The 22,244-nt window shown below is 44.4% G+C and overlaps 1 protein-coding gene across 1 annotated transcript in view; it reads left to right on the top strand.

Annotated features, from left to right (window-relative positions):
* LOC146194777 (uncharacterized) overlaps positions 1 to 22,244 on the top strand; it is a 127,632-nt gene that overhangs the window by 79,257 nt on the left and 26,131 nt on the right. The window contains exon 6 of the mRNA XM_084596118.1: positions 4,302 to 4,407. Coding sequence (XP_084452244.1) covers positions 4,302 to 4,407 — 106 coding nt within the window. The remainder of the gene's footprint in view (positions 1 to 4,301; positions 4,408 to 22,244) is intronic.

The raw sequence follows: 22,244 nt of genomic DNA, 5'->3' as shown, positions 1-22,244 counted from the left end.
GGAGTCAATGTTCTCGTATTGTTGAAGACGACGTAATGCTGCCACCGCGGTACAATGTACTGGTGTTAGCTGGAACGACTGGTTTCACGACTACGAAGGTATTGTGGACAGTAACCCTTCGCTGTTCCTCGAGAAGGGAGTGGCTATTGCGCGCTGTCTTGTCGACCTGAATGACGGCTGTTCGACAGTTTTCCTGACGAATTTGACCAGTGAAATTCAACACCTCGCGAAGAGAACGGCTGTCGCCTTCCTCCACGATGTAGATGGGTTGCCGAATCTGTGCCCCGTGAAGGTGAACCTTTATGACAATGCCGCCGCACACAACGCCCTTCAGAAAGTTAAAATCAACCCGGGTTTGTCACCTCATCAAAGAACCTTCTGTCGTCTCTGCGACTTGATTTTAAAGATTGCTTCGCGACAAGCTCCAAGGTCGGACGTACGCTGGTAGCCAAGCATCGCATCGTCATCGTTTCAGCCACGCAAGCAGTTTGTAAGCGTCCTTACAGTGTTTGACCTGATTAGCGGGAGGCTATTAGACTGCAAGTCGATGATAATCTTGCAGACTATGTTATACAGCCGTCAACAAGTCCGTGGGCGTCGCCGGTCGTCCTTGCTAAAAAGAGACAACACGTTACGATTGTGCGTTGATTACAGGAAACTGAATCAGGTTACAAAAAAGGACGAGTGCCCACTACCCAGGATCGATGATGCTCTTGACGGACTCCGAGACGCCAGGTTCTTCTCTTTTAGATCTGAAAAGCGGATATTGGCAGATCGAGGTGGACTAGCGAGACCGCGAGAAAACAGCTTTCGTGACGCCGGACGGTCTGTACGAATTTAAGGTGCTCTCGTTTTGGCTCTTCTCTGCGCCGGCCACGTTTCAACGCATGATGGACACTGTTTTAGCTGATTTGAAGTGGCAGTCACGCCTTGTGTACCTGGACGACGTGGTCATCTTTTCGTCTAGTTTCGAACAACACTTGCAGCGATTGTGCATTGTCCTTCAAGCTCTCCAGTCTGCGCAATTGAATATCAAGCCAGATAAATATCATTTCGCCTTCGTGGAGCTCCGTTTCTTGGGACATGTGGTCAGCGCACAAGGTGTTCTCCCAGTTCCCGACAAGACTGCCGCCGTCTCCAGTTTCCCACGCCCAACCGACAAGAAGGCCCTCTGACGTTTTCTGGACCTCTGCTCCTATTACCGCCGCTATTTCAAAGATTTTTCTCGCCTGACTGAGCCATTGACAGCCTTGACTCGAGGTGACATACCCTTTTTATGAGGGAGTGCCCAAGACGAAGCCTTCAAGGAACTCCGTCGCCGCCTGCAAAGTCCACCAGTACTAGCTCATTTTGACGATAATGCAGACACAGATATCCACATTGACGCCAGGAATGTCGGCCTCGAAGCGATCCTCACATAGTGGCAGGATGGTGCAGAAGGAGTCGTCGCCTACGCGAGCCGTACGCTTTCTCGTCCGGAAAGGAACTATTCGACGACAGACAGAGTGTCTTGCCGTCATCCGGGCTCTAAGTTACCACCGTACATCTACGGGCGACCGTTTCGTGTTATCAGTGATCATCACTGGCTATGCTGGCTAGCCAGCATTAAAGGTCCTTCTGGGCGGTTGGCCAGGTGGAGCCTCCGGTTACAGGAGTACGACATGACAGTCGTCTATAAGTCGGGTCGGCAGCACCAAGACGCAGACTTAATCACGACCACCCGTGGAACCGGCTACGCAAGACATCACCGATGATTGTCCTATCCTTTGTGCCGTCAGCATCTCTCGTATGCGCAACTTCAACGGATCGACTCTGAGTTGTCGCCACTCATTGAGTACCTGGAGGGTATTAATGCTTGTGTACCCCGTTTGTTTCGGCGTGGGCTGCGGTCCTTCACTTTACGGCGTGGAGTGCTCTACAAGCGCAACTTTGACAGCACCAGGGAGACGTTTCTGCTTGCTGTGCCATCCCAGTTACGGCCCGAAACCTTGAGCGCCTGTCATGATAAACCATCCGCCGGCCGCTTTGGGATCAGTCGCACACTGGCAAAGATTCGGCTGAAGTACTATTGGCCCAATTTACTAACATCAGTGCGTAAATACGTAGCAACATGCCGTGATTGCCAACGGCGCAAGTCTCCTCCTCTGAGACCAGCTGGCTTTTTGCAGCCTATAGCACCCCCAAAGACCCCTATTCAGCATATTGACATAGACCTCCTTGGCCCTTTTCCGAAGTCGTCCACTGGAAAACGGTCGATTGTGGTCGCGACTGATTACTTGACGCGGTACGCTGAAATTGCGTCACTTGTAAGCGGTACTGCTGCTGAAGTCGCCGAATTCTTTGTCCACGACATAGTCCTGCATCATGGGGCTCCTGCGGCTATTGTTACCGACCGGGGAGCTGCATTTACGGCTCGCTTCACTCAGGTTGTACTGAAGCTCACGCACACCAGCCATAGACGTACAAAAGCCTATCACCCACAGACAAATGGCTTGGTGGAACGCCTCAAGAGGACCTTGACCGACATGCTTTCCATGTATGTTGATGTCGAGCACAAAACAAGGGACCAGATACTTCCATACGCAACATTCGCGTATAATACCGCGCAACAAGAAACGACGCTGTTCACTCCATTTGAATTAGTCCGGTCACTACGTAACCACCCCCCTGAATGCTATGCTACCCGTGGACCTCCCTGACAGTGTGTAGTTGAGTCTAATTGGAGTAGACTCCCCGCATCACTAATGTATCGCAGGTAGAAAGAAAGATAAAAAATAGGATGCAAAAATAAATGAATGAGATTGTCAAAACGAAATAAAATGAAATAAAGGTAGGATAGAGTGGGATTGTGAGGAGGAAATGGGAGGTGGCACCATCTAGTGTCCACGGCCAACGGAACGAACAGGGGATCAGCGGGCATTTATTCAAATACGAAACGAAGAAAAAAAATTCTTTTTCTTTTCTTTCCCTTTGTTCTTCATAAAAAGACTTTCTTCATAGTCTTTTCTTGTCTTGTTTCTTCTGATCTTGTGTTTTCCCTTTCGAAAAAAGCCTTCTTTCTGATCTTCACTTCTTTCTGTCTTGTTTTGTTTCTTCTTAGTCTTGTACTTTTCCTCTTTGCTTCTGTTCAGTTGGTTTCTTTACAACATTCCTCTTCTACATTGTGCATTCAGATTATTACTTTGTCATTATTTGACTTTTTTCAGTAACTTCTTTTTTTGTTTGTTTGTTGTTGTAGAGTTGTTCTGTTGTTCTAGGTTTTGCCACCTCCGAAGCATGCTCGCCCCTCGCCAAAGGCTGCAGGGGTAACTTCTGGTGCCAAAACTGTGCCTAATCATATGATTTTTCCATTATTATCTCTACCATTTCGTTGATAACATCCATGTTGTTGTTTTTTTAGTATTTCTGGTTTTCGTTTCACTGAATTTTTTCCTACGGGTTTGTCTATTTTTTTCCTTTGTTCCTCTGTCAGTGAACAGTCTTCTAAATAATGATCAAAATTTGTAGGTATCTTGCCACACTAACATCTGGTGTTATTACTTGTATTAAATCTAGCTACATAAAATGGGAATCTACCTTCCTGACAGTGAGATTGAACTTGACGTCGATGTCGCCACTTATGTCCAGCGCGCGGAAGAAGCGCGGCAACTGGCCAGACAGCCTATTCGCCGCCAACAGCAGATAGAAGCTCACCGCTACAACCTTGGTCGCCACTACGTTACCTACAACCCGGGTCACAATGTGTGGATCTGGACGCCCGTTCGTCGCCACGGGCTGTCCTAAAAGTTACTGCGCCGCTACTTCTGCCCTTAACTTGTTGTCCGCCGCCTCAGCGACCTAACATATGAAGTTGTACCAGCCTCGCCGGCTCATTCATCGCACAACGGCAAGCGCAGTGACATTGTGCATGTGGTACGAATGAAGCCCTACTATGAGCGAACCTCCGACTGACTTTCAGGCTGCATGTAGTCTATCCCGTGATGCCAGACTGTTGGTGTAACTCTTGAACGCTTTTTCTTCCTGCTCTTCTGTCTGACTGTAACACCGCATCGGGGCGATGCTCCAGAGGAGGGGGCAGTGACACGTGCATTAGAGCTAGAAGACGAAGGCGCGAAATGGGACGAAGTAGAGGACGTTGAAGTGCCCGCGCGTTCCTGTTGCCCGCGTTCCTGATTCAGCTCTCTCAGTGCCGTCGTTCAGCAGTTACAGCAATTCTTTAGTGTAACAACAGTTACAATATTTATTCCTTTGGAAGGGAGACCAACCTGACATTAATTTCGTTTAATCTCTACTCATTTCAGGCGCCTGCACTTTCAAAGGTCAGCCAATTTTGAATGAAACACACCTCGCATTGCCTTGCAAGAAGTTGATGCCATCGAAAAAAAATGCCTACGTCATGGTAGAAAGGTAATGTCGACCATATAGGGAGAAAGTAAAAAGTTAGCAACCTGCATAATTGCAGGTAGAATTCAAATAACACGACGCGCACAAAATCTAGAAGGACTTTCAGTTCTTTGATGTGTTTCATCAAAGCGTTATTTTGGTCCGCATATATCCACATCACTCCTCACTTAACGTTTCCGCCGCAATTTGCAACTTCTATTATCTACCACTTAACCATCAGCGCACTGTCGTAAGGTGCCATTTTTTTTTCTGTGGAAGAGCACACGGCGCAAATATTAGGGCACGCTTTATCGAAGCTGCGGACACTGGCCTGTGTGGCCTATAGTGTAACCATCATTTAGTATGCTAGTATGCCACATGAACTGCCTGAGATGGCTGCTCCGGTGAACTCGCTCATATCATCTGTTCTATTAAGGTCATACAGCCCGCAGACCGTTAGATGTCGGACTAGACGGATGCTTCCAAATTTTCCCTTGCTACATCTGTAAGACAATAACGTTTTCGGAATTAAGAAAACTTTGAAGTGTCCCAAATAAAAGTAGTAAAGCTTGAGCGAGGCTTTCGGTCAGTCCTCTTGTCCTTCTATCTCTTAGCCCCTGACAAGCAAGCGCATTCCTGCATAACTCTTAGTGGTTAGGCGAAACCTAACTAAGGACCGTTTTCTGAATTTGCGCCGTTTTCAGAATGGCGTTTTCGTTCGGGCCTCGATTCATCTAATTGGATAAACTGCGGGAATCAGGAGTGAGTTCTTTGGCCACGGCTTCATGTTCCAGCGTTTCATACATTCAGAATATTTCGAAAACGGCGAAAATGTTACTTTTGAAAACGAGGGAAACATGGAATATGGGCCAAGAGCGCTTTTGCTTATTTTAAAATAACATTTGAGGTAGAATATCGTGGATAACCCTGGCCTTACGAAAGCAGTGCGTTCATGGGGTAATATTTTGAATGCAATATTTCACATCCTTGGGCCGTCCGAGAATGACTAATGGGCCGTAATACTACTGATTATATTTCTTAAATGCCTCGTTGGGGCAGTGGAGTGTAAATGAAACATATTGCCGCGAAACCTTCAAAACAGTATTTGCTGTTTTTTAACAGCCGCCGGAATACAGGCTTATCACTGATTCCGGACCGCGTATCAGTTCCGTAATCTTTGTTAATGCTCGATGTCGCGAGTCACACCTTTATCAGTTTTGTTGTAGCGCAAGATTCACCGAGACCTGTCTCTAAGGTTCCGGCCACTCGGGTGTCTTTCCGTAATGTTCTAGCCCCTTCTGGTAGCTGTTTGCGACGTTATCTAGATTGTTCTGTGCAGCCTTTAAATTGAGCGTTGCCGAGTGTGACGAGCATTCTTTGATCGACGATCGACGAGCACATGTTTGTTTCTATCGCCGCCGCCGAGTTGCTTAGTTCTTTTTGCGGGCGCAAGTCAGCCCAAATAAAGAGTTTTTTTAGTGCAATCGTCGGCCCTTCATTTCCGCCGAAAACCTTCGCGAGAACGGCAGACCATTCGCGATCAAGTTGAGGAAATGCTGCGTGATGACGTAATCCAGCCATCGAACAGCCCCTGGGCGGCACCAGTCGTTTTGGTCGAGATGAAAGACAGCACACTTCGCTTCTGCGTTGATTACCGCCGCTTGAATAGCATAACGAAGAAGGATGTCTACCCGCTTCCCCACATCGACGACACTCTCGACCGGCTCTGCAATGCAAGGTACTTCTCATCGATGGACCTGAAGAGCGTATATTGGCAAATTCAGGTCGACGAAAGAAATCGCGAGAAGACCGCATTCATCACACCGGACGGCCTTTATGAGTTCAAGGTGATGCTATTTGGCCTCTGCTCCGCACCAGCCACGTTTCAACGAGTAATGGACACAGTCCTGGCATGCTTGAAGTGGCAAATTTGTTTGGTATATTTGGACGACGTTGTTGTCTTCTCTTCAAACTTTGAAGGCCACCTAAAACGACTACAGACAGTGCTGGAAGCCGTCAGGTCATCGGGACTAACGCTAAAAGCAGAGAAGTGTCACTTCGCCTACGAAGAACTCTGGTTCTTAGGTCACATCGTTAGCAAGGACGGTATTCACCCAGACCCGGAGAAAACAGCTGCAATTGCACTTTGGCAGCAGCGGTGGCGAGGGGAGGACATTTTTAAACATTCTACCATACCGTTACAGAAACCTGGATCGACGCCTGCGCAAGCCAGGAAGCACACGTTTGCTGAGGCAGTTTCTCGGCTCCGTCATCAAAGGACAATCTACGAAGGAAAAAGGACGTCACCACCTCTACCGGCTTGGCGCTGACATCAGTGCAACTGCTATAAAGCTGCAGCATCGCATTCCCGACGACACTTTGGCAGCAGCGGTGGCGAGGGGAGGACGTTTTTAAACATTCTACCATACCGTTACAGGTTAGTGGGTTTTCACAAAGTACCGTGTTGCCGTTTTGCCACTCCCACTGCTGCTGCCAAAGTAGTTAACTTGTTTTCTCTCAGTATGGAATGTGTTGTGTGTGAAGAGGAAATTTCAGATCCCAAAGACAGTATATCATGTATAGCATGCAATTTGGCATACCATGTAGGGAGTTGCGCTGGAGTATCCGCGGCTACGATAAAATCTAACAGGTCAGCCTACCAGAAATGGAAATGCTTAAAATGCAGAACACAAACGCCACTTACAAAGCAGGATGACAAAGAAACACCCTTGAAAGTAGAGGATATTTGGATTGTACTTCAAGAGATCAACCGGAAGCTTGATGTTCTCTTACCATTGAAAGAAACAGTTGACGGATTTGTACATTCAGTGCAGTTTAAGTCTGACCAAATTTCAGACTTGGTGACGCGGACAGAACAAAATGAGCGAGATGTTAAGGCAATCCAGACGAAGCTCGTACAAATGGAAGTGACCAAGCAGCAATTTGAATCGCTGAGCGTCCACCTTGATGACCTCGAGTGGCGCAACCGACGACTGAACTTAGAAATTCATGGTGTACCACTAACGGACAATGAAAATCTTTTGTCGAAAATTAATGCTATTGCCAGTCAAAGTGCATTACCCCAGTTGTCAGAACATGATATCACAGCACTACACCGATTGCCGCCTAAACATGGAAAGTGCCTGGCATAATCTGCCGTTTCGCAAGACAGAGCATGAGGGACCAATGGTGGACTAGCAGGCGGGATTTGACAACTGCAGATGGAAATGTTCGCGTGCTGGAGAACTTGACCAGGCGAAATCGAGACTTGTTCAAGGAAGTGAAGGATTGGGCAAAGGCAAATAAGTTCAAGTATGTCTGGCACAGTAACGGAAAAATTTTGATAAGAAAAACTGATGGTGCGTCAGCAATAGTCGTGCAGCACTATTGCGATCTTGACAAGCTGCACTAAGAAGGGGCAGTCGTTTTTTTGTGTGTGTTACAACCAGTTATGCAGACTACAACGAAAGACCCTTATCTACTACCCGACGACTTCAAAGATTACCTTGGTCCGGTTTTTCACACGTCATTCAAATGCCTTTATGTCAACGCTCGATCTGTTAGATATAAGCAAGAATATTTTGAGACTCTCCTCCAACAGTTAGATGTGCCCATTGATGCCATCATGATTAGCGAAACCTGGTCTACAAATGATTATGATGTTCTGCGAATGCCTGGTTATGAGACCTTTTTTCTAAATCGTGACACCGGCCTTCGCGGCGGCGTTTCAATGCTACTGAAGAAGAAACAGCACCCTGAACTACTGCAGCAGTTCACAACTTCTTTGAGCGATTATGAAATCTTAACAATATGCATAGACAATACTGTTTTTGCAGTATGCTATCGACCGCCAAAGGGCTGTGTAGCTATATTCCTGGATTTTCTTGAAACCCTGATTTCTTTTACTGCCTGTCAGCAGTTAAACCTTGTTTTTGGTGGTGACCTAAATATAATATGTTATCCACAGACACATCCCAAAATAGCTTAAATTTACTGCTTAGAACGCATGGACTTATGAATGTAATTAAAGCACCAACGCGTGTTACTGCCACGTCTTCATCACTCATAGATCTGTTTATTACCAATTATGATCCTAGTATGATCAGTTCTGGAGTAATTATCTCTGACATCAGCGATCACTTGCCGGTATTTGTATGCGTTAAAAATATTTATAAAAAGGAACGCAGTCCTGCACACTCCTTTCAACTTGTCTCTGAAAAAACTCTGTCCACATTTAGAACTGCGATCGAAAGATGCAACTGGACGCCTGTCCTCTTAGAAAATGATGCCAATAATGCGTATGAGGCATTCTTAAACATCCTAAAGCCAATTTACAAGTCCTGCTTTCCGATAGTAACTAGAAAACAAAGACGTGACAGTCGCAAGCCATGGATCACACAAGAATTAAGGGCTAAGATAAATGCAAAGAACAGACTATATCATAAGTTTATTAAAACCAAAGCTGAATGCGATTTAGCAGCATTTAAAAAATATCGCAATCGTTTGAATGCCGAACTCCAAAAAGCCAGAAACACCTATTACAAAAATCAATTTACTTCTACTCGAGGTCGTGCCGACATTACGTGGAATTGACTAAACGCTATATTAGGGCGAAGTAGTGAAGATGGTGATTTAAGTACGCTAAATATTAACGGCGTGAACATATCCGGAAAAGAACTTGCAGACACATTTAACGCACACTTTGTTAGGGTCTCCAGTAATATGGTTCCGCAAACTGATACCAGTGAAGTTGTCCACATTCGTGACACTATATTTCTCGAACCGGTTGATGAAGATGTAACGTCAGCTTTCCAAGAACTGAACAGTAGCACATCAACTGATATTGATGGCATCCAGATAAAGCCTATTAGGTATATTTTTGATCTCATTTTATCATATGTTACGTACATCCTAAACCTTTGTGTCATCACTGCTGTATTTCCTCGTAAAATGCAAATCGCGCGTGTAAGTGTTATCTTTAAAAAAGGTGATAAAAATGAACTCGGGAATTATAGGCCAATATCTATCTTACCCGTATTCTCTAAACTACTGGAAAAAGTAATACTCAGGAATTTTTTACGCTTTGAAGAAAAGCACCAAATCATAACAGCGGCTCAGTATGGCTTCCGTAGGCACCGATCTACTGAACTTGCATTATTAGAGCAAAAGGAATATATATTGGACGAACTTGAAAAGAATAGGATAGTTATTGGCATATTTCTTGATTTTTCTAAGGCGTTCCACCTACTTAACCACGAAATACTTCTTGGTAAGCTTCAGCGCTATGGTTTCCGCGGACATGCACTATCGCTTGTGCAGTCCTACCTCATGCATCGAAAACAGGCAGTAACAATAAATGGTTTTTGATCAGATATGCATTCTGTAGGCTGTGGCGTTCCACAGGGAAGTATTTTAGGTCCCTTTCTCTTTAATATATATATATATATATATATATATATATATATATATATATATATATAAACGATATCGTCCACACAGCTCCACTCGTGAAATTTATTATCTATGCTAATGACACCAGCATTTTCTTTGCCGGAGATAGCATATCAGAACTGACAGATACTGCAAACAATACGCTTAAGCAAATAGAACACTGGAGTAACAAGAACTCGTTAAGAATTAACGCAACTAAGACAAAAGCCGTTGTTTTCAGAGGAAAAAACAAGCCAGTTTTTATAACGAAGAATATATACCTACAGTCTGTGCCCTTAGAAATCGTGGCTTCATTTAAAACATTAGGCGTAATATTTAATGAAAAAAATGTCATGGGATGAACATGTTACCTTCCTTGTAAATAAATGCTCAAAAATTATTGGCCTTATATACAGGAACCGTGAGGTATTACCACGAAACGTAATGTTGATGGTATACCATTCATTGTTCAGTTCTCGTCTGAACTATTGTCATTTAACATGGGGTACAACAACAGCAGGAAATCTTCAGATGCTGCAAGTGTTACAGAAAAAATTCCTAAGGATTCTTGAAAATGTTCCGCCAACTTACCACACGACACCTCTTTTCTTAAAGTACAGTATACTTCCAATAACCAAGCTTTATGACTACTGCTTAAGCAAGGCTATAAAAAACGAGGTCTCAAACAACACTTCTTTTCTTTGTAAATTAGCTGGGCTAGAAAAACGAGAGTCAGCATACAATATAAGAAATGCTGAGCAGTGGAGTGTAACAACTTACAGAACTTCGTTTGGTGAAAAAACATTAGCTAATAGACTACCCCGACTGCTTAACAACTTAGCACAAAGCAATATCTTTCTTCCCAGGGCTGCACGTCGGAATTTGTTTCAGTACTTTTTGCATTCAATAGAACGGTTTTGTTCATGACTGATTTAACCAGTTTTTTGTTTTTGTTTTTTTTACTCGCCGTAAGTGTGGGCTTCTATCTGCTTGTTTTGTTTGATTGTGTACCTTGCGTTGATAACTGTAAACTGACACGAGCTGTATTTATTATCTCAATGTTTCCTCACCCTTTTTTTTCTCTTTCTTTCTCGCCATAAGTGTGGGCTTCTATCTGCTTGTTTTCATTGTGTACTTTGCGTTCATAACTGTACACTGACAAGAGCTGTATTTATTATTTCAATGTTTCCTTACCTTGTGTTTAAATTCACATGACATGTGCTTTTTATATATGCCCGACTACTGTGGTGCTGCCAAAGTGGGGGCCCGTGGCTTTGTCAAGCTGTCAAACGGCAGCTTTTACCCCGGGCTCCCGCCATCATTGTACCAGGATGGCAAATAAATTTAATTGAATTGAATTGAATCGCACAGTTCCCACCGCCTGCCGACAAGAAAACTGTGCGCCGATTCCTTGGGCTGTGCGCTTATTATCGACGATTTGTCTGTAACTTTTCGCGGATCGCCGAACCGTTGACGCAGCTTACAAAGGCTGACGTACCTTTTAAATGGGAAGCGCCGCAAGGAGAAGCCTTCGACGAACTCAAGCGCCGCCTGAAAATGCCCTCCTGTACTTGGCCACTTCGATGAAAACGCCGAGACCAAAATTCACTCCGATGCGAGCAGTGTGGGCCTAGGAGCCGTTCTCGTCCAGAAGAGTGCGGGACAGGAGAAAGTAATTGCCTACGCAAGCAGGTCCCTCACAAAAGCCGAAGTCAATTACTCGACGACCGAGAAGGAGTGCCTTGCAATCATCTAGGCCACTTCTAAATTTCGCCCATACCTATACGGCCGACCATTCAAGGTGGTAAGCGACCATCACGCGCTCTGCTGGCTGGCTAATTTGAAAGATCCTTCCGGCCGCCTTGCCAGATGGAGCCTACGACTTCAGGAATTTGACATAACTGTAGTCTATAAGCCGGGCCAGAAGCATTCCGACGCAGACTGCTTATCCCGCGCTCCCGTCGATGCTCCCCCAAAGGACGACGACGACGACGCCTTTTTGGGACCGGTAAGCGCCAGCAGTTTCGCAGAACAACAGCGATCAGACCCTGAGCTGAAAGCGCAAGCCGATTATTTGGAAGGAAAGACCGCTTCCCCTCCTGGTGGGTTCAGGCGACATTTATCATTCTTCACGTTAAGCAATGGCCTCCTCGTGAAGAACTTCGCACCCAACAAGACCGCGCAGCTTCTCGTAGTGCCTAAAACCCTTCGGCAAGAAATTCTGCAGGCGTTGCACGATGAGCCCACAGCAGGCCACCTCGGATATGCGCGCACGTCGCGTCGAATCCAGGAGAAGTATTACTGGCCGCGACTGCCTGCCGAAGTTGCCCACTACGTGAAGACGTGTCGTGAGTGCCAACGACGCAAGACGCCGCTGATCAGACCAGCAGGACTACTAAACCCGATTCCGCCCCCAATCCTGCCCTTTCAACAAATTGGAATGGATCTCCTCGCCCCCGTTCCATCTTCGTCTATGGGTAACAAGTGGATCGTCGTGGCCATTGACTACCTTACACGTTACGCCGAAGCAAGAGCACTACCAAATGGTACCGCGGCAGAAGTCGCCAAATTTTTTGTCGAACAAATTCTCCTGCGACACGGCGCCCCAGAAGTGCTCATCACGGACAGGGGAACGGCGTTTACGGCAGAGTTGACGCAAGCCATCCTGAAATACAGTCACACAAGCCACCGACGAACAACTGCGTACCATCCCCAGACCAATGGCCTTACGGAGCGCATGAACAAAACGATCGCGGACATGATCGCTATGTACGTCGACGCTGAACACAAGACCTGGGACGCCATCTTGCCGTACGTGATCTTCGCGTATAACACGGCAGTCCAGGAGACGACCAGAGCGACCCCGTTTAAGCTTGTGTACGGCAGGGTGCCCACGACGACGCTCGACGCAATGCTGCCGCAACTAACCAGCGAAGACAACCTTGACGTCGCCGCCTACCTGCAGCGTGCAGAGGAAGCCCGACAACTAGCACGGCTGCGTATTAAAGACCAACAGCGCACCGACAGCCCACGATACAATTTACGACGACGCCACGCAGAGTACTATCCAGGAGACCAAGTGTGGGTTTGGACACCAATTCGCCGTCGCGGATTAAGTGAAAAACTGTTGCGTCGATACTTTGGGCCATACAAAATCCTTCGCCGCGAAGGATCACTGGACTATGAAGTCATTCCCGACGAAACGTCAGCATCACAACGGCCATGCGCACGCCCAGAAATTGTACATGTGTACGACTGAAGCCATATTACGCTCGTTTAAGAATCTGTGGTGTTTAAACTTTGCAGTGTTTAGGTTTAAGTTTCTTTGTTTTGGAACATCGAGGCGATGATTTTTTTAAGGGGGAGTAATGCCGCGAAACCTTCAAAGCAGTATTGTTTTGTAACAGCCGCCAGCATACAGGCTTATCACTGATTCTGGACCGCGTATCAGTTCCGTAATATTTGTTAATGCTCGATGCCGCGAGTCACACCTTTATCAGTTTTGTTGTAGCGCAAGATTCCCCGAGATCTGTCTCGAAGTTTCCGACCACTCGGGTGTCTTTCCACAATGTTCCAGCCCGTTCTGGTAGTTGTCTGCGACGTTATCTAGATTGTTCTGTGTAGCCTTTAAATTTAGCGTTGCCGAGTGTGACGAGCATTCTTTGATCGATGATCGACGAGCACGTTTATTTCAATCGCCGCCGCCGAGTTGCTTAGTTCTTTTTGCGGGCGCAAGTCAGCCCAAATAGAGTTTCTTTAGTGCAATCATCGACCCTTCATTTGTGTCATCGACCTCGTCACGACTACGTGACAATATTGACCTTCCTAAGAGAGGACAGAAGATTGTAGTGAATTACTTAGGGAGATAAAGCACTTTAGTAAGTACAAAAGTAATATGTAGGAAAGTGATGCAAAGATAAACAGTCACGGTGAAGAACTGAGTTTTTCTGAAGGTGGCAAACGCCAACTAGCACAGAGAAAACTAACGAGAACGAGAAAGGTGATTATGACTCGCCCTCTTTTGTTAAATCCGGATTCCAATAGTTTGTTCTGTGAATTATTCAAGCGCGTCTCCGCGCTTTGTCCTTAACCACATTGCAGGGATCCTTCTCAATGAAGGCTAATAGGTTAAATGAAAGCGTTAAGAAGCTTATGCCGCAAAAGTACCTGTGTCAGTTTCATTGGGTGCGGTGCAAAACTGTGATTCTTTACAGTAGTGATGAGTTCACTGCAACAATAATTTGCGCGGGAATTTGAAGTCAAAAATACTCACTTCAATATAAGAAAATAAAGCATGACATATGAAACAAAGTACAGGTGGCTGAACCCAATAAACTATTTTTCATCATAAAGTAATCGATTTTGTGTATAGAAAATGGTATGAAGCTCTTAGTTTTACGTGGGACATATCGACTACGCTGAATGTCGAATCAATATATGTGAGCTACTGACCTCACTAGCGTTTGTGTGGCTTGCGATTAAGGGATGATTTTGCGTAATACCTGATTCTATTAGCGATTACCTTAGTAAATGCCTTATACGTAACAGACAGTAAGCTGATTGGTCGGTAATATTAAAGGTCCTTAGCCTCCCCTTTCTTACGACTGAGGACGTTGGCATTCTTCCATGGTTCCGGTACCGTCGATAACACCAGGCACTGCGTATACAGGGAGGCCAGTTTTTCTAGCAATATATCCCCCCCGTCCTTCAACAAATCTCTAGTTATCTGATCCTCTCCAGCTGATTTCTCCGTTTTCTTGGTTTTTAATGCTTTCTTGACCTCGAACTTCGTTACCAGTGAAACGTCTGATCGTCTTTCCCTACCGCCAATCTCAATACAGTTCTGACTACTTTGGCTACTGTAGAGATCTGTATAGAGCTCCTCGGCTACTTTGACTATCTTGTCCATATTCGTGATGACGTTGCCCGCCTTGTCTCTTATCGCATACATCTGGTTTTTGCCTATGCCCAATTTCTTCTTTAGCCCATTAAGGCTTCCCCCGTTCTTTACAGCAGTCTCAATTTTCTCCATGTTTTACTTCCTTATATCGGTCACCGTGCGCTTATTGATTAGCTTTGATATTCGGCCAATTCGATCCGGTCTGTTGGATTGTAAGCTTTCATACTCTGGCGCTTCTTAATCAAATGTTTCGTCTCCTTTGACAGCTTACCGGTATCCTCTCTAACTATCCTACCTCCTACTTCTACCGCGCACTCAGTAATGATATCACTGAAATTATTGTTCCTTGCTTTTAGGGTAATGTCGCCATCTTCGGTTAGGGCTGAATACCTATTCTGTAGCGAGATCCTGAACTCTTCTGCCCTCTCCCTCACCGCTAATTCGTTGATGGGTTTCTTTCTTACTAATCTGTTGCGTTCCTTCTTCAGATTCAGGCAAATTCGGGACCTAACCATCCTGTGGTCACTGCATCGCAATTTCCCGGTTACCTCTACATCTTGAATAATGGCGGGGGTTGAACACATTATGAAGTCGATTTCGCTTTTAGTCTCCCCGTTAGGACTTATCCGAGTTCATTTCTTGTTCTTCCGTTTGCTGAAGAAGGCATTCATGATTCTTTACTTATTACTCTTTGCCAACTAAACTAGTAACTCCACCCCCGGCTATTCCTAAAACCAATGCCATAGTCACCTACTGCCTGGTCTCCTGCCTGTTTTTTCCCTACCATGGCATTGTAGTCGCCCATTAGTACAGTATACTGCGTCTTTACTTTTCGCATTGCCGATTCTACATCTTCTGAGAAGCTTTCAACTGCGTGATCATCATAACTAAATGTAGGTGCATAGGCCTGTACAACCTTTAGTTTTTACCTCTACGTAAGTTGAGGACAACGCAGAGGCCTATGGGACGAAAATGGTAGGCGTAACATTAAGAGATGGGAAGCGTGCAGATTGGGTCAGAGAAATAACTCATGTTACTGACCTTCTAGTGGAAATCAAGAAGAAATGAGCATGGGCAGGACATTCAATGCGAAGAGAGAATAACCGACGGTTGCTTAGGGTAACAAACTGGATTTCATGGAAATGAAAGCGTAGCATAGGGCGGCAGAAAGTTTGGTGGGCGGATGAGGTTAAGAAGTTCGCAGTGGTCAAGTGAGTGCAGTTAGCACAGAACTGGGTTAATGGGCGAAATATAGAAGGGACCTCCGCCCTGCAGTGGGTATAGTCAGGATGATAATGATGATTATGATTGCGTATGACATAATGTTGCGAGGGGTTACCTTACGTCTAATATGCTTATGAGGACGCGTATAATAAGAATCGACCACACTTAGCTGCGGTGCCAGACCTTCAAAGTATGCGGTAATGTCGCTTAAGTATCGTTTTCCTATTTGTATTGATATTTTGCGGAAAGCTACAACTTAAAAAAGCCGAAAATGAAGGTATTCTCTCATCATAACAAACTGATAACCAAGAAAGAGCAGAACCAGGAATAAATATAAGATAGACCACGATACATGTACCGGCCTTAATGGAGTAATTCTGCTTTTCTGTTTTCCGCACGCCTAAGTAGTTAAAGCCTTTAAAGACGTCCTTCTTCATGTGCTTCATAGGCAGCCAACGCTCGGCGGTAGGGCCACCTCCGCCTGACGGGGGAACAAAGGCAGCACTAGCGTACTCTAGTTTAGGTTTTCTCAACGCATCCGATGAGGACGTCGAGTCGTCCGAAAAGGAACCTCGGCAACGTGCCGTAGATTTGTGGCTTCATAGAGCATTCTTGTAGCCTCCCCCATGAAATCTTTGATGTTTAGAAGCCACTTCCTTCGGTTAGGGGCAACTTTCTTTGTCTAGCTGAGAGAAAAGCACGATTTTATATTTCGCATTGGCTAATAAAAAGTGCCGGTATGAACACCATCGCAGGTATTTCAGGTAATTACGAAATAACTGCGTATAATTTCGAAAATAGAATTCATATCAAGAGACCGTAATTGATACTCAAAATTTGTTCGCTTTTTTTGTGATAGGCTTGCTTACTCGCTGCCACTCACGGTGTATAAAGTGGGCATAGCTCTATTACTGTTTCATTGGGACAACAGTCAATGCATGGAGAGTATTTCACCTTTGTTGTCATATTACATTAGCACCCCCAGGTCTGGTAGGTCAATCTAACAGTGTTTAAATTGGGCGTTCTTTCATGATCTTTCATAATCTTAGCATTACTGACCGGATTCCTTCTCAAAAACTTCATTCGTCCTAGGTAAATGCCTCCATTTACAAAATCAGTTTGGCGACTAGAATTTCGGTCAACCCTGACGTAAGTGCTAGACCTTTATTTTCTATGATTTCTCACAGCGATCTTGAAACCAAAAGAAAGTGTCTTCAAGCTCTTGTGAACTGATTTTTTCTTGTATGAAATCATAATTAGCATATAAGCGGCCATGCATAAAGCGTCATCATGACCAATAACCTAAGCAGTACCTCCATTTTTTCGAAGTGTATTGGCTACACCGGTGCTTTCGGTATATCGGAATATAACCAGCCCTTATACATATCATTCATTGATTACGAAAAAGCATTTGACTCACTAAAAACCTCGGCGGCCATGCAGGCTTTGTGAAATCAGGGTATAACGAGCCGTACGTGACAGAACTGGAAGATATATAGTGGCTGCACACCAACCCATGTTCTGCATAAAGAAACTAAAGAAAATTCCTTAAAGAACGGTGCTAGGCAAGGAGACACGCTCTCTGTTTAGTATTCACAGCTTGCTAGGAGGAAGTATTCAGACACTTGGAATTGAGGCAGTTAGGAGGATAGGTGAAGAATACCTCAGTAATCTGCGATTTGCTGATGACGTTGCCTTGCTGAGTAACTCAAGGGATGAGCTGCAAAAAATGATGATGACCTAGACAGGAAAAGTAGAAAGGTACGCGTGAAAATTAATATGCAGAAAAGTATGGTAATCTTCAATAGCTTCCAGAAGGAAGAGCAATTTACGTTATAGAACGAAGCACATGAAGTTGTAGTCTAATATGTCTATTTAGGACAGGTAGTAACAGCCGATCCAACAATGAAAGGGAAATAACAAGGAGAATAAGATTGGGATGGAGCACATTTGGCAAGCACTCACATAGAATGGCTAGCTGCTTACCGGTATCGCTAAAGAGCAAAGTATACAACAGTTGCATTGTACATGTACTCACCTATAGGGCTGAAACCTGGAGGCTACCAAAGAGGGTTCTACATAAGTTAAGGACAATGCAGAGGGCTATTTAACGACAAACGGTAGGGGTAACGTTAGGAGATAGGTAGAGGGAGGTCAGAGAAATGTCTCAAGTTACTGACATTCTAGGGGAAATCAAGAAGAAATGGGTCTGGGGAGGACATGTAGTGCGAAACGAGTATAACCGATGGTCGCTTAGGGTAACAACTGCATTCCAAGGGATGGAAAGCTTAGCAGGGGGCGGCAGAAAGTTAGCTGAGCGGTGAACTTCGCAGGGGTCAAGTGTATGCAGCTAGAAAACGACCGGGTTAATTGGAAGCATATGGGAGAGGCCTTCGCACTGCATTGGGCAAAGTAAGGCTTACGGTTATGGTGATGTTCGATTTACAACACAAAGCCACAGTTTTGCTAAGAGCAATGCACATGGGAAAGAACTCGCACATATTTGATAAGTCATCTTGCTGCGTTGGCGATGACTAGGTAGATAGATAGGATAGATTAGACAGATAGATAGATAGATAGATAGATAGATAGATAGATAGATAGATAGATAGATAGATAGATAGATAGATAGATAGATAGATAGATAGATAGATAGATAGATAGATAGATAGATAGATAGATAGATAGATAGATAGATAGATAGATAGATAGATAGATAGATAGATAGATAGATAGATAGATAGATAGATAGATAGATAGATAGATAGATAGATAGATAGATAGATAGATAGATAGATAGATAGATAGATAGATAGATAGATAGATAGATAGATAGATAGATAGATAGATAGATAGATAGATAGATAGATAGATAGATAGATAGATAGATAGATAGATAGATAGATAGATAGATAGATAGATAGATAGATAGATAGATAGATAGATAGATAGATAGATAGATAGATAGATAGATAGATAGATAGATAGATAGATAGATAGATAGATAGATAGATAGATAGATAGATAGATAGATAGATAGATAGATAGATAGATAGATAGATAGATAGATAGATAGATAGATAGATAGATAGATAGATAGATAGATAGATAGATAGATAGATAGATAGATAGATTTGATATATCGGACAGACGGACAGATAGCTAAATAGATAGATTTGATATATTGAGATTTGATTTGATTTGAGACGGACAGATAGGTAGATTTGATAGATAGACAGACAGACAGACAGACAGACAGAGGGATGGATGGATGGATGGATGGATGGATGGATTGATGGATGGATGGATGGACAGATAGATCTCTCACTCAGAAATGAAGGACCTTGCCATAGGAGGTGTTCGATTGTCAGTTCATAGCCATAAGTTTCACAGGCAGAGCTGTCGGTCGCTCCAATTTTGAAAGCATTTTTGTTCTTGAAAGTAAGTTTGAGCCATAAGCATGATACCAACGTTGCTTATCATATGGAGAAGGCGGATGCGCTGTTCAGGATTCACTGCCCAAATTCTGTGGTTGCGAAACTCCCCCGTTTTCTATGCTAACACAAGTAGCACAAATTGGGCTAAGATGTGGGGGCCCGCGTTGGGCCCGTGGGGGCAGCCCATACGGGCCCATGCGGGATTTGCAACATGTACCCAGAGGGGCCCCGTGTGGGCTGCCGAAATTTGCCGCGACTGGTCCCAATCTGTATCCGTGTGGGCAGCCCAAGTAAGGGCTGCCCACACGCTGCCCACACGGATAATGCGCCGTGATAGAGCTTGCGGATCTGTCCAGCGAGTTGTCCAAGTAACCCGCGGCGTATTTTAGCTTGCAGTCCTGAAGGCCTGAACACTGAGATACATGGTTTAAAAATAAACCATGTATCACCAACTCGCCCGCTTTGCCATACTGAGATACAGCCTAGGATTTCGCGCTTCTATAAAGTACAGTCATCAGGATGGTCTTTGCAAGTAATTAAACTGATCGCGTACGACACCTGTTCATGCCAATTGAAGAAAGTATGTCTGACGTTTTAAAATTTATCAGATTAGTCTTGACCGGTAATACCCAATACTCGCGCAACTCATTGGTTTAAGTGGGCCATCTGTGTAGACATGTATGCGATGTGCCTGTTTGAAATACATATACTGCAATGTTTTTGTAACACATATAATACAATGTCAAATGTTTAAGAGCAGGTGATGAAATTCCGGTTTTCTTACTAATTGTAGGAATATAGCTTTGTGTTGGAGGTTCATGTAGGCTTCATATGGAAGCCTGGTATTACAGCGGCGGTGAACTGTGAACGACATAGGTGCGATTAGCTCCTATAACTACGGCGAATGCAGTGCTTGACCTAATTACTGAAAGGGTTTTAGATGATGGTTAGCGACCCATGTGTGATGACGAATAGGTGTTCTTAATATGGGCAGTAACGGCAGTAACAATATGGGCAGTAACAAGGCCTTTTCGTGAGACAAGACCAATAGGTGGTGTTGAAGAACATTTAGGGAGTACAAGGAAAATAAAAACAGCTGGAGCTTACAGAGGTTGAAGCGACTTGACGTTCGCTTTTCTAATGTATTATATTTTGTGAAAGCTGTACCACATGTAGCCCAGAAATATGGCAGTACAGTTGGAGCATTGAGAAATCACGTGTGCCCCAGAACTTTCCCTGATGAAGAAGAGAACAACAATCGCTACAAGTTTGCTTCTCATTTCTCTGAAATGTGGAATCCACGAAAGATTTATGTCAATATCAGCGCGAATGATGCGATGTCTTCTCTCTTAGAGATTGAATTTGTCATTGATGCTTGTGGTTTAGCATGATATTGTTTTACGTGTGAATGCCTCAAGGTAACACTTCTCGGTCGAAACATAAAGGCCTTGCAGGCGAAACTAAGACGTCAAAATTCTTGAATCCTTTTCCAGCCTGGCTCAAACTTGGGGACGAGGGACACTAGATGCCGAAATACATAAATCATCTGCATGGTTGGAGATTTCATAGGATTGTGGCAATAAGTCTACGAGACCGACTAGATTAAGGTTGAAGAGGATTAGGCTCAGCACTCCACCCTGTGTAAAACTTCTTGAACGTCGGTGTAGAGATGTTGTCCGTATTCAGCCTCGACATAAAGGTAGCTCTCTGACAATTAGGCTGCCAATTCAGCTGAACATGCGGCCCCCAATCGCAGCAGTCTTAAGGGCACAAAATGGCCTGACATGTTACGTTGTTCAAGACGCCCTCAATTGATGCCCAATCTTACTTTCAATCTTTTCAAATCGTTTTGGTGCTACACAGACATTGCGAGGTCAACCACAATATCGATAGAGGAGCGGCCACGATGAAACACCGACAATGAATTTGGTTTTTCTCCAGGTATCATTAAACACGAGTTAGTATCATTCTTTGTATGACTGCAGAATGTATACAACTATCACTTGCACATTTTGGATATGTGTGTTGCAAATCTAACAAACATCTAGCGAATATTCGGTTATCGGGCAGTTGCATCATCAGCATGCCACAGAACCAGCAAGGTGATCGTTTACATTCGACATGAATTTACATATCTGCTTCATTCGGTTCGCGCTAACAACGAGAATCAGTATTTGTTTGATAGTGACTAGGCGGGATTTCACATTTTACTTGCGTCTCTGTACTTGCCACCATCAACTCACTTTGATGCCGAAAGGTTTAGTGATGTGACTACCGTCACATCAGGCCCGTGAATAATTATGGGTGATTTCAGTGCTCATGACGAAATGCAGGAAAATGTTAAGATGAATCTTGGGGGGATGAGTGCTTGTGTCATTCGCCTCTGACCATGGCCTTGAGTGCCTTAACGGCGGAACTCCAGCTTATATTTGTGGAGTTACTTATGGCAACGACTTTTACTTCAAATTTGTTTGTGAATGCCATATCCTCAGTGTTTGCGGTTTTCAGATGTAAACCCAGGAAAAATAAAAGCATTAGGTGTGAAATGTGTTGGCGTTCCGACAGGCTGCTGGAAATCCATAAGTCTTATCTATGAGCAGCGCAGTACTAGCCTTTCACGTTAGTAATGAGACAGTTTGGCACATATTTGTGCCTCTCCGCCGCAAGATCTCATGTGGTATCGTTCGCTGCTTTTTACATCCTGGTAGAAGAAATCCCATTTCAACCCTTATATAAAATATGTCATCCATCTTCTTTCCGTGTCTGAATATTTAAAACGTTTTATGTGCATCACGAAAATGAAACCGACGGTTTAACAAGTTAATCACGGAATATTGTGCAGCAGCAGGGCGTTTTGACAGGATTTTGTT

The sequence above is a fragment of the Amblyomma maculatum genome, chromosome 3 (assembly GCF_055883805.1).
Source record: "Amblyomma maculatum isolate TAMU_Amacu chromosome 3, ASM5588380v1, whole genome shotgun sequence".
Taxonomy (NCBI): domain Eukaryota; kingdom Metazoa; phylum Arthropoda; class Arachnida; order Ixodida; family Ixodidae; genus Amblyomma; species Amblyomma maculatum.
The sequence above is the reverse complement of the archived record's forward strand: the minus strand, read 5'-3'. Positions and strand labels throughout refer to the sequence as shown.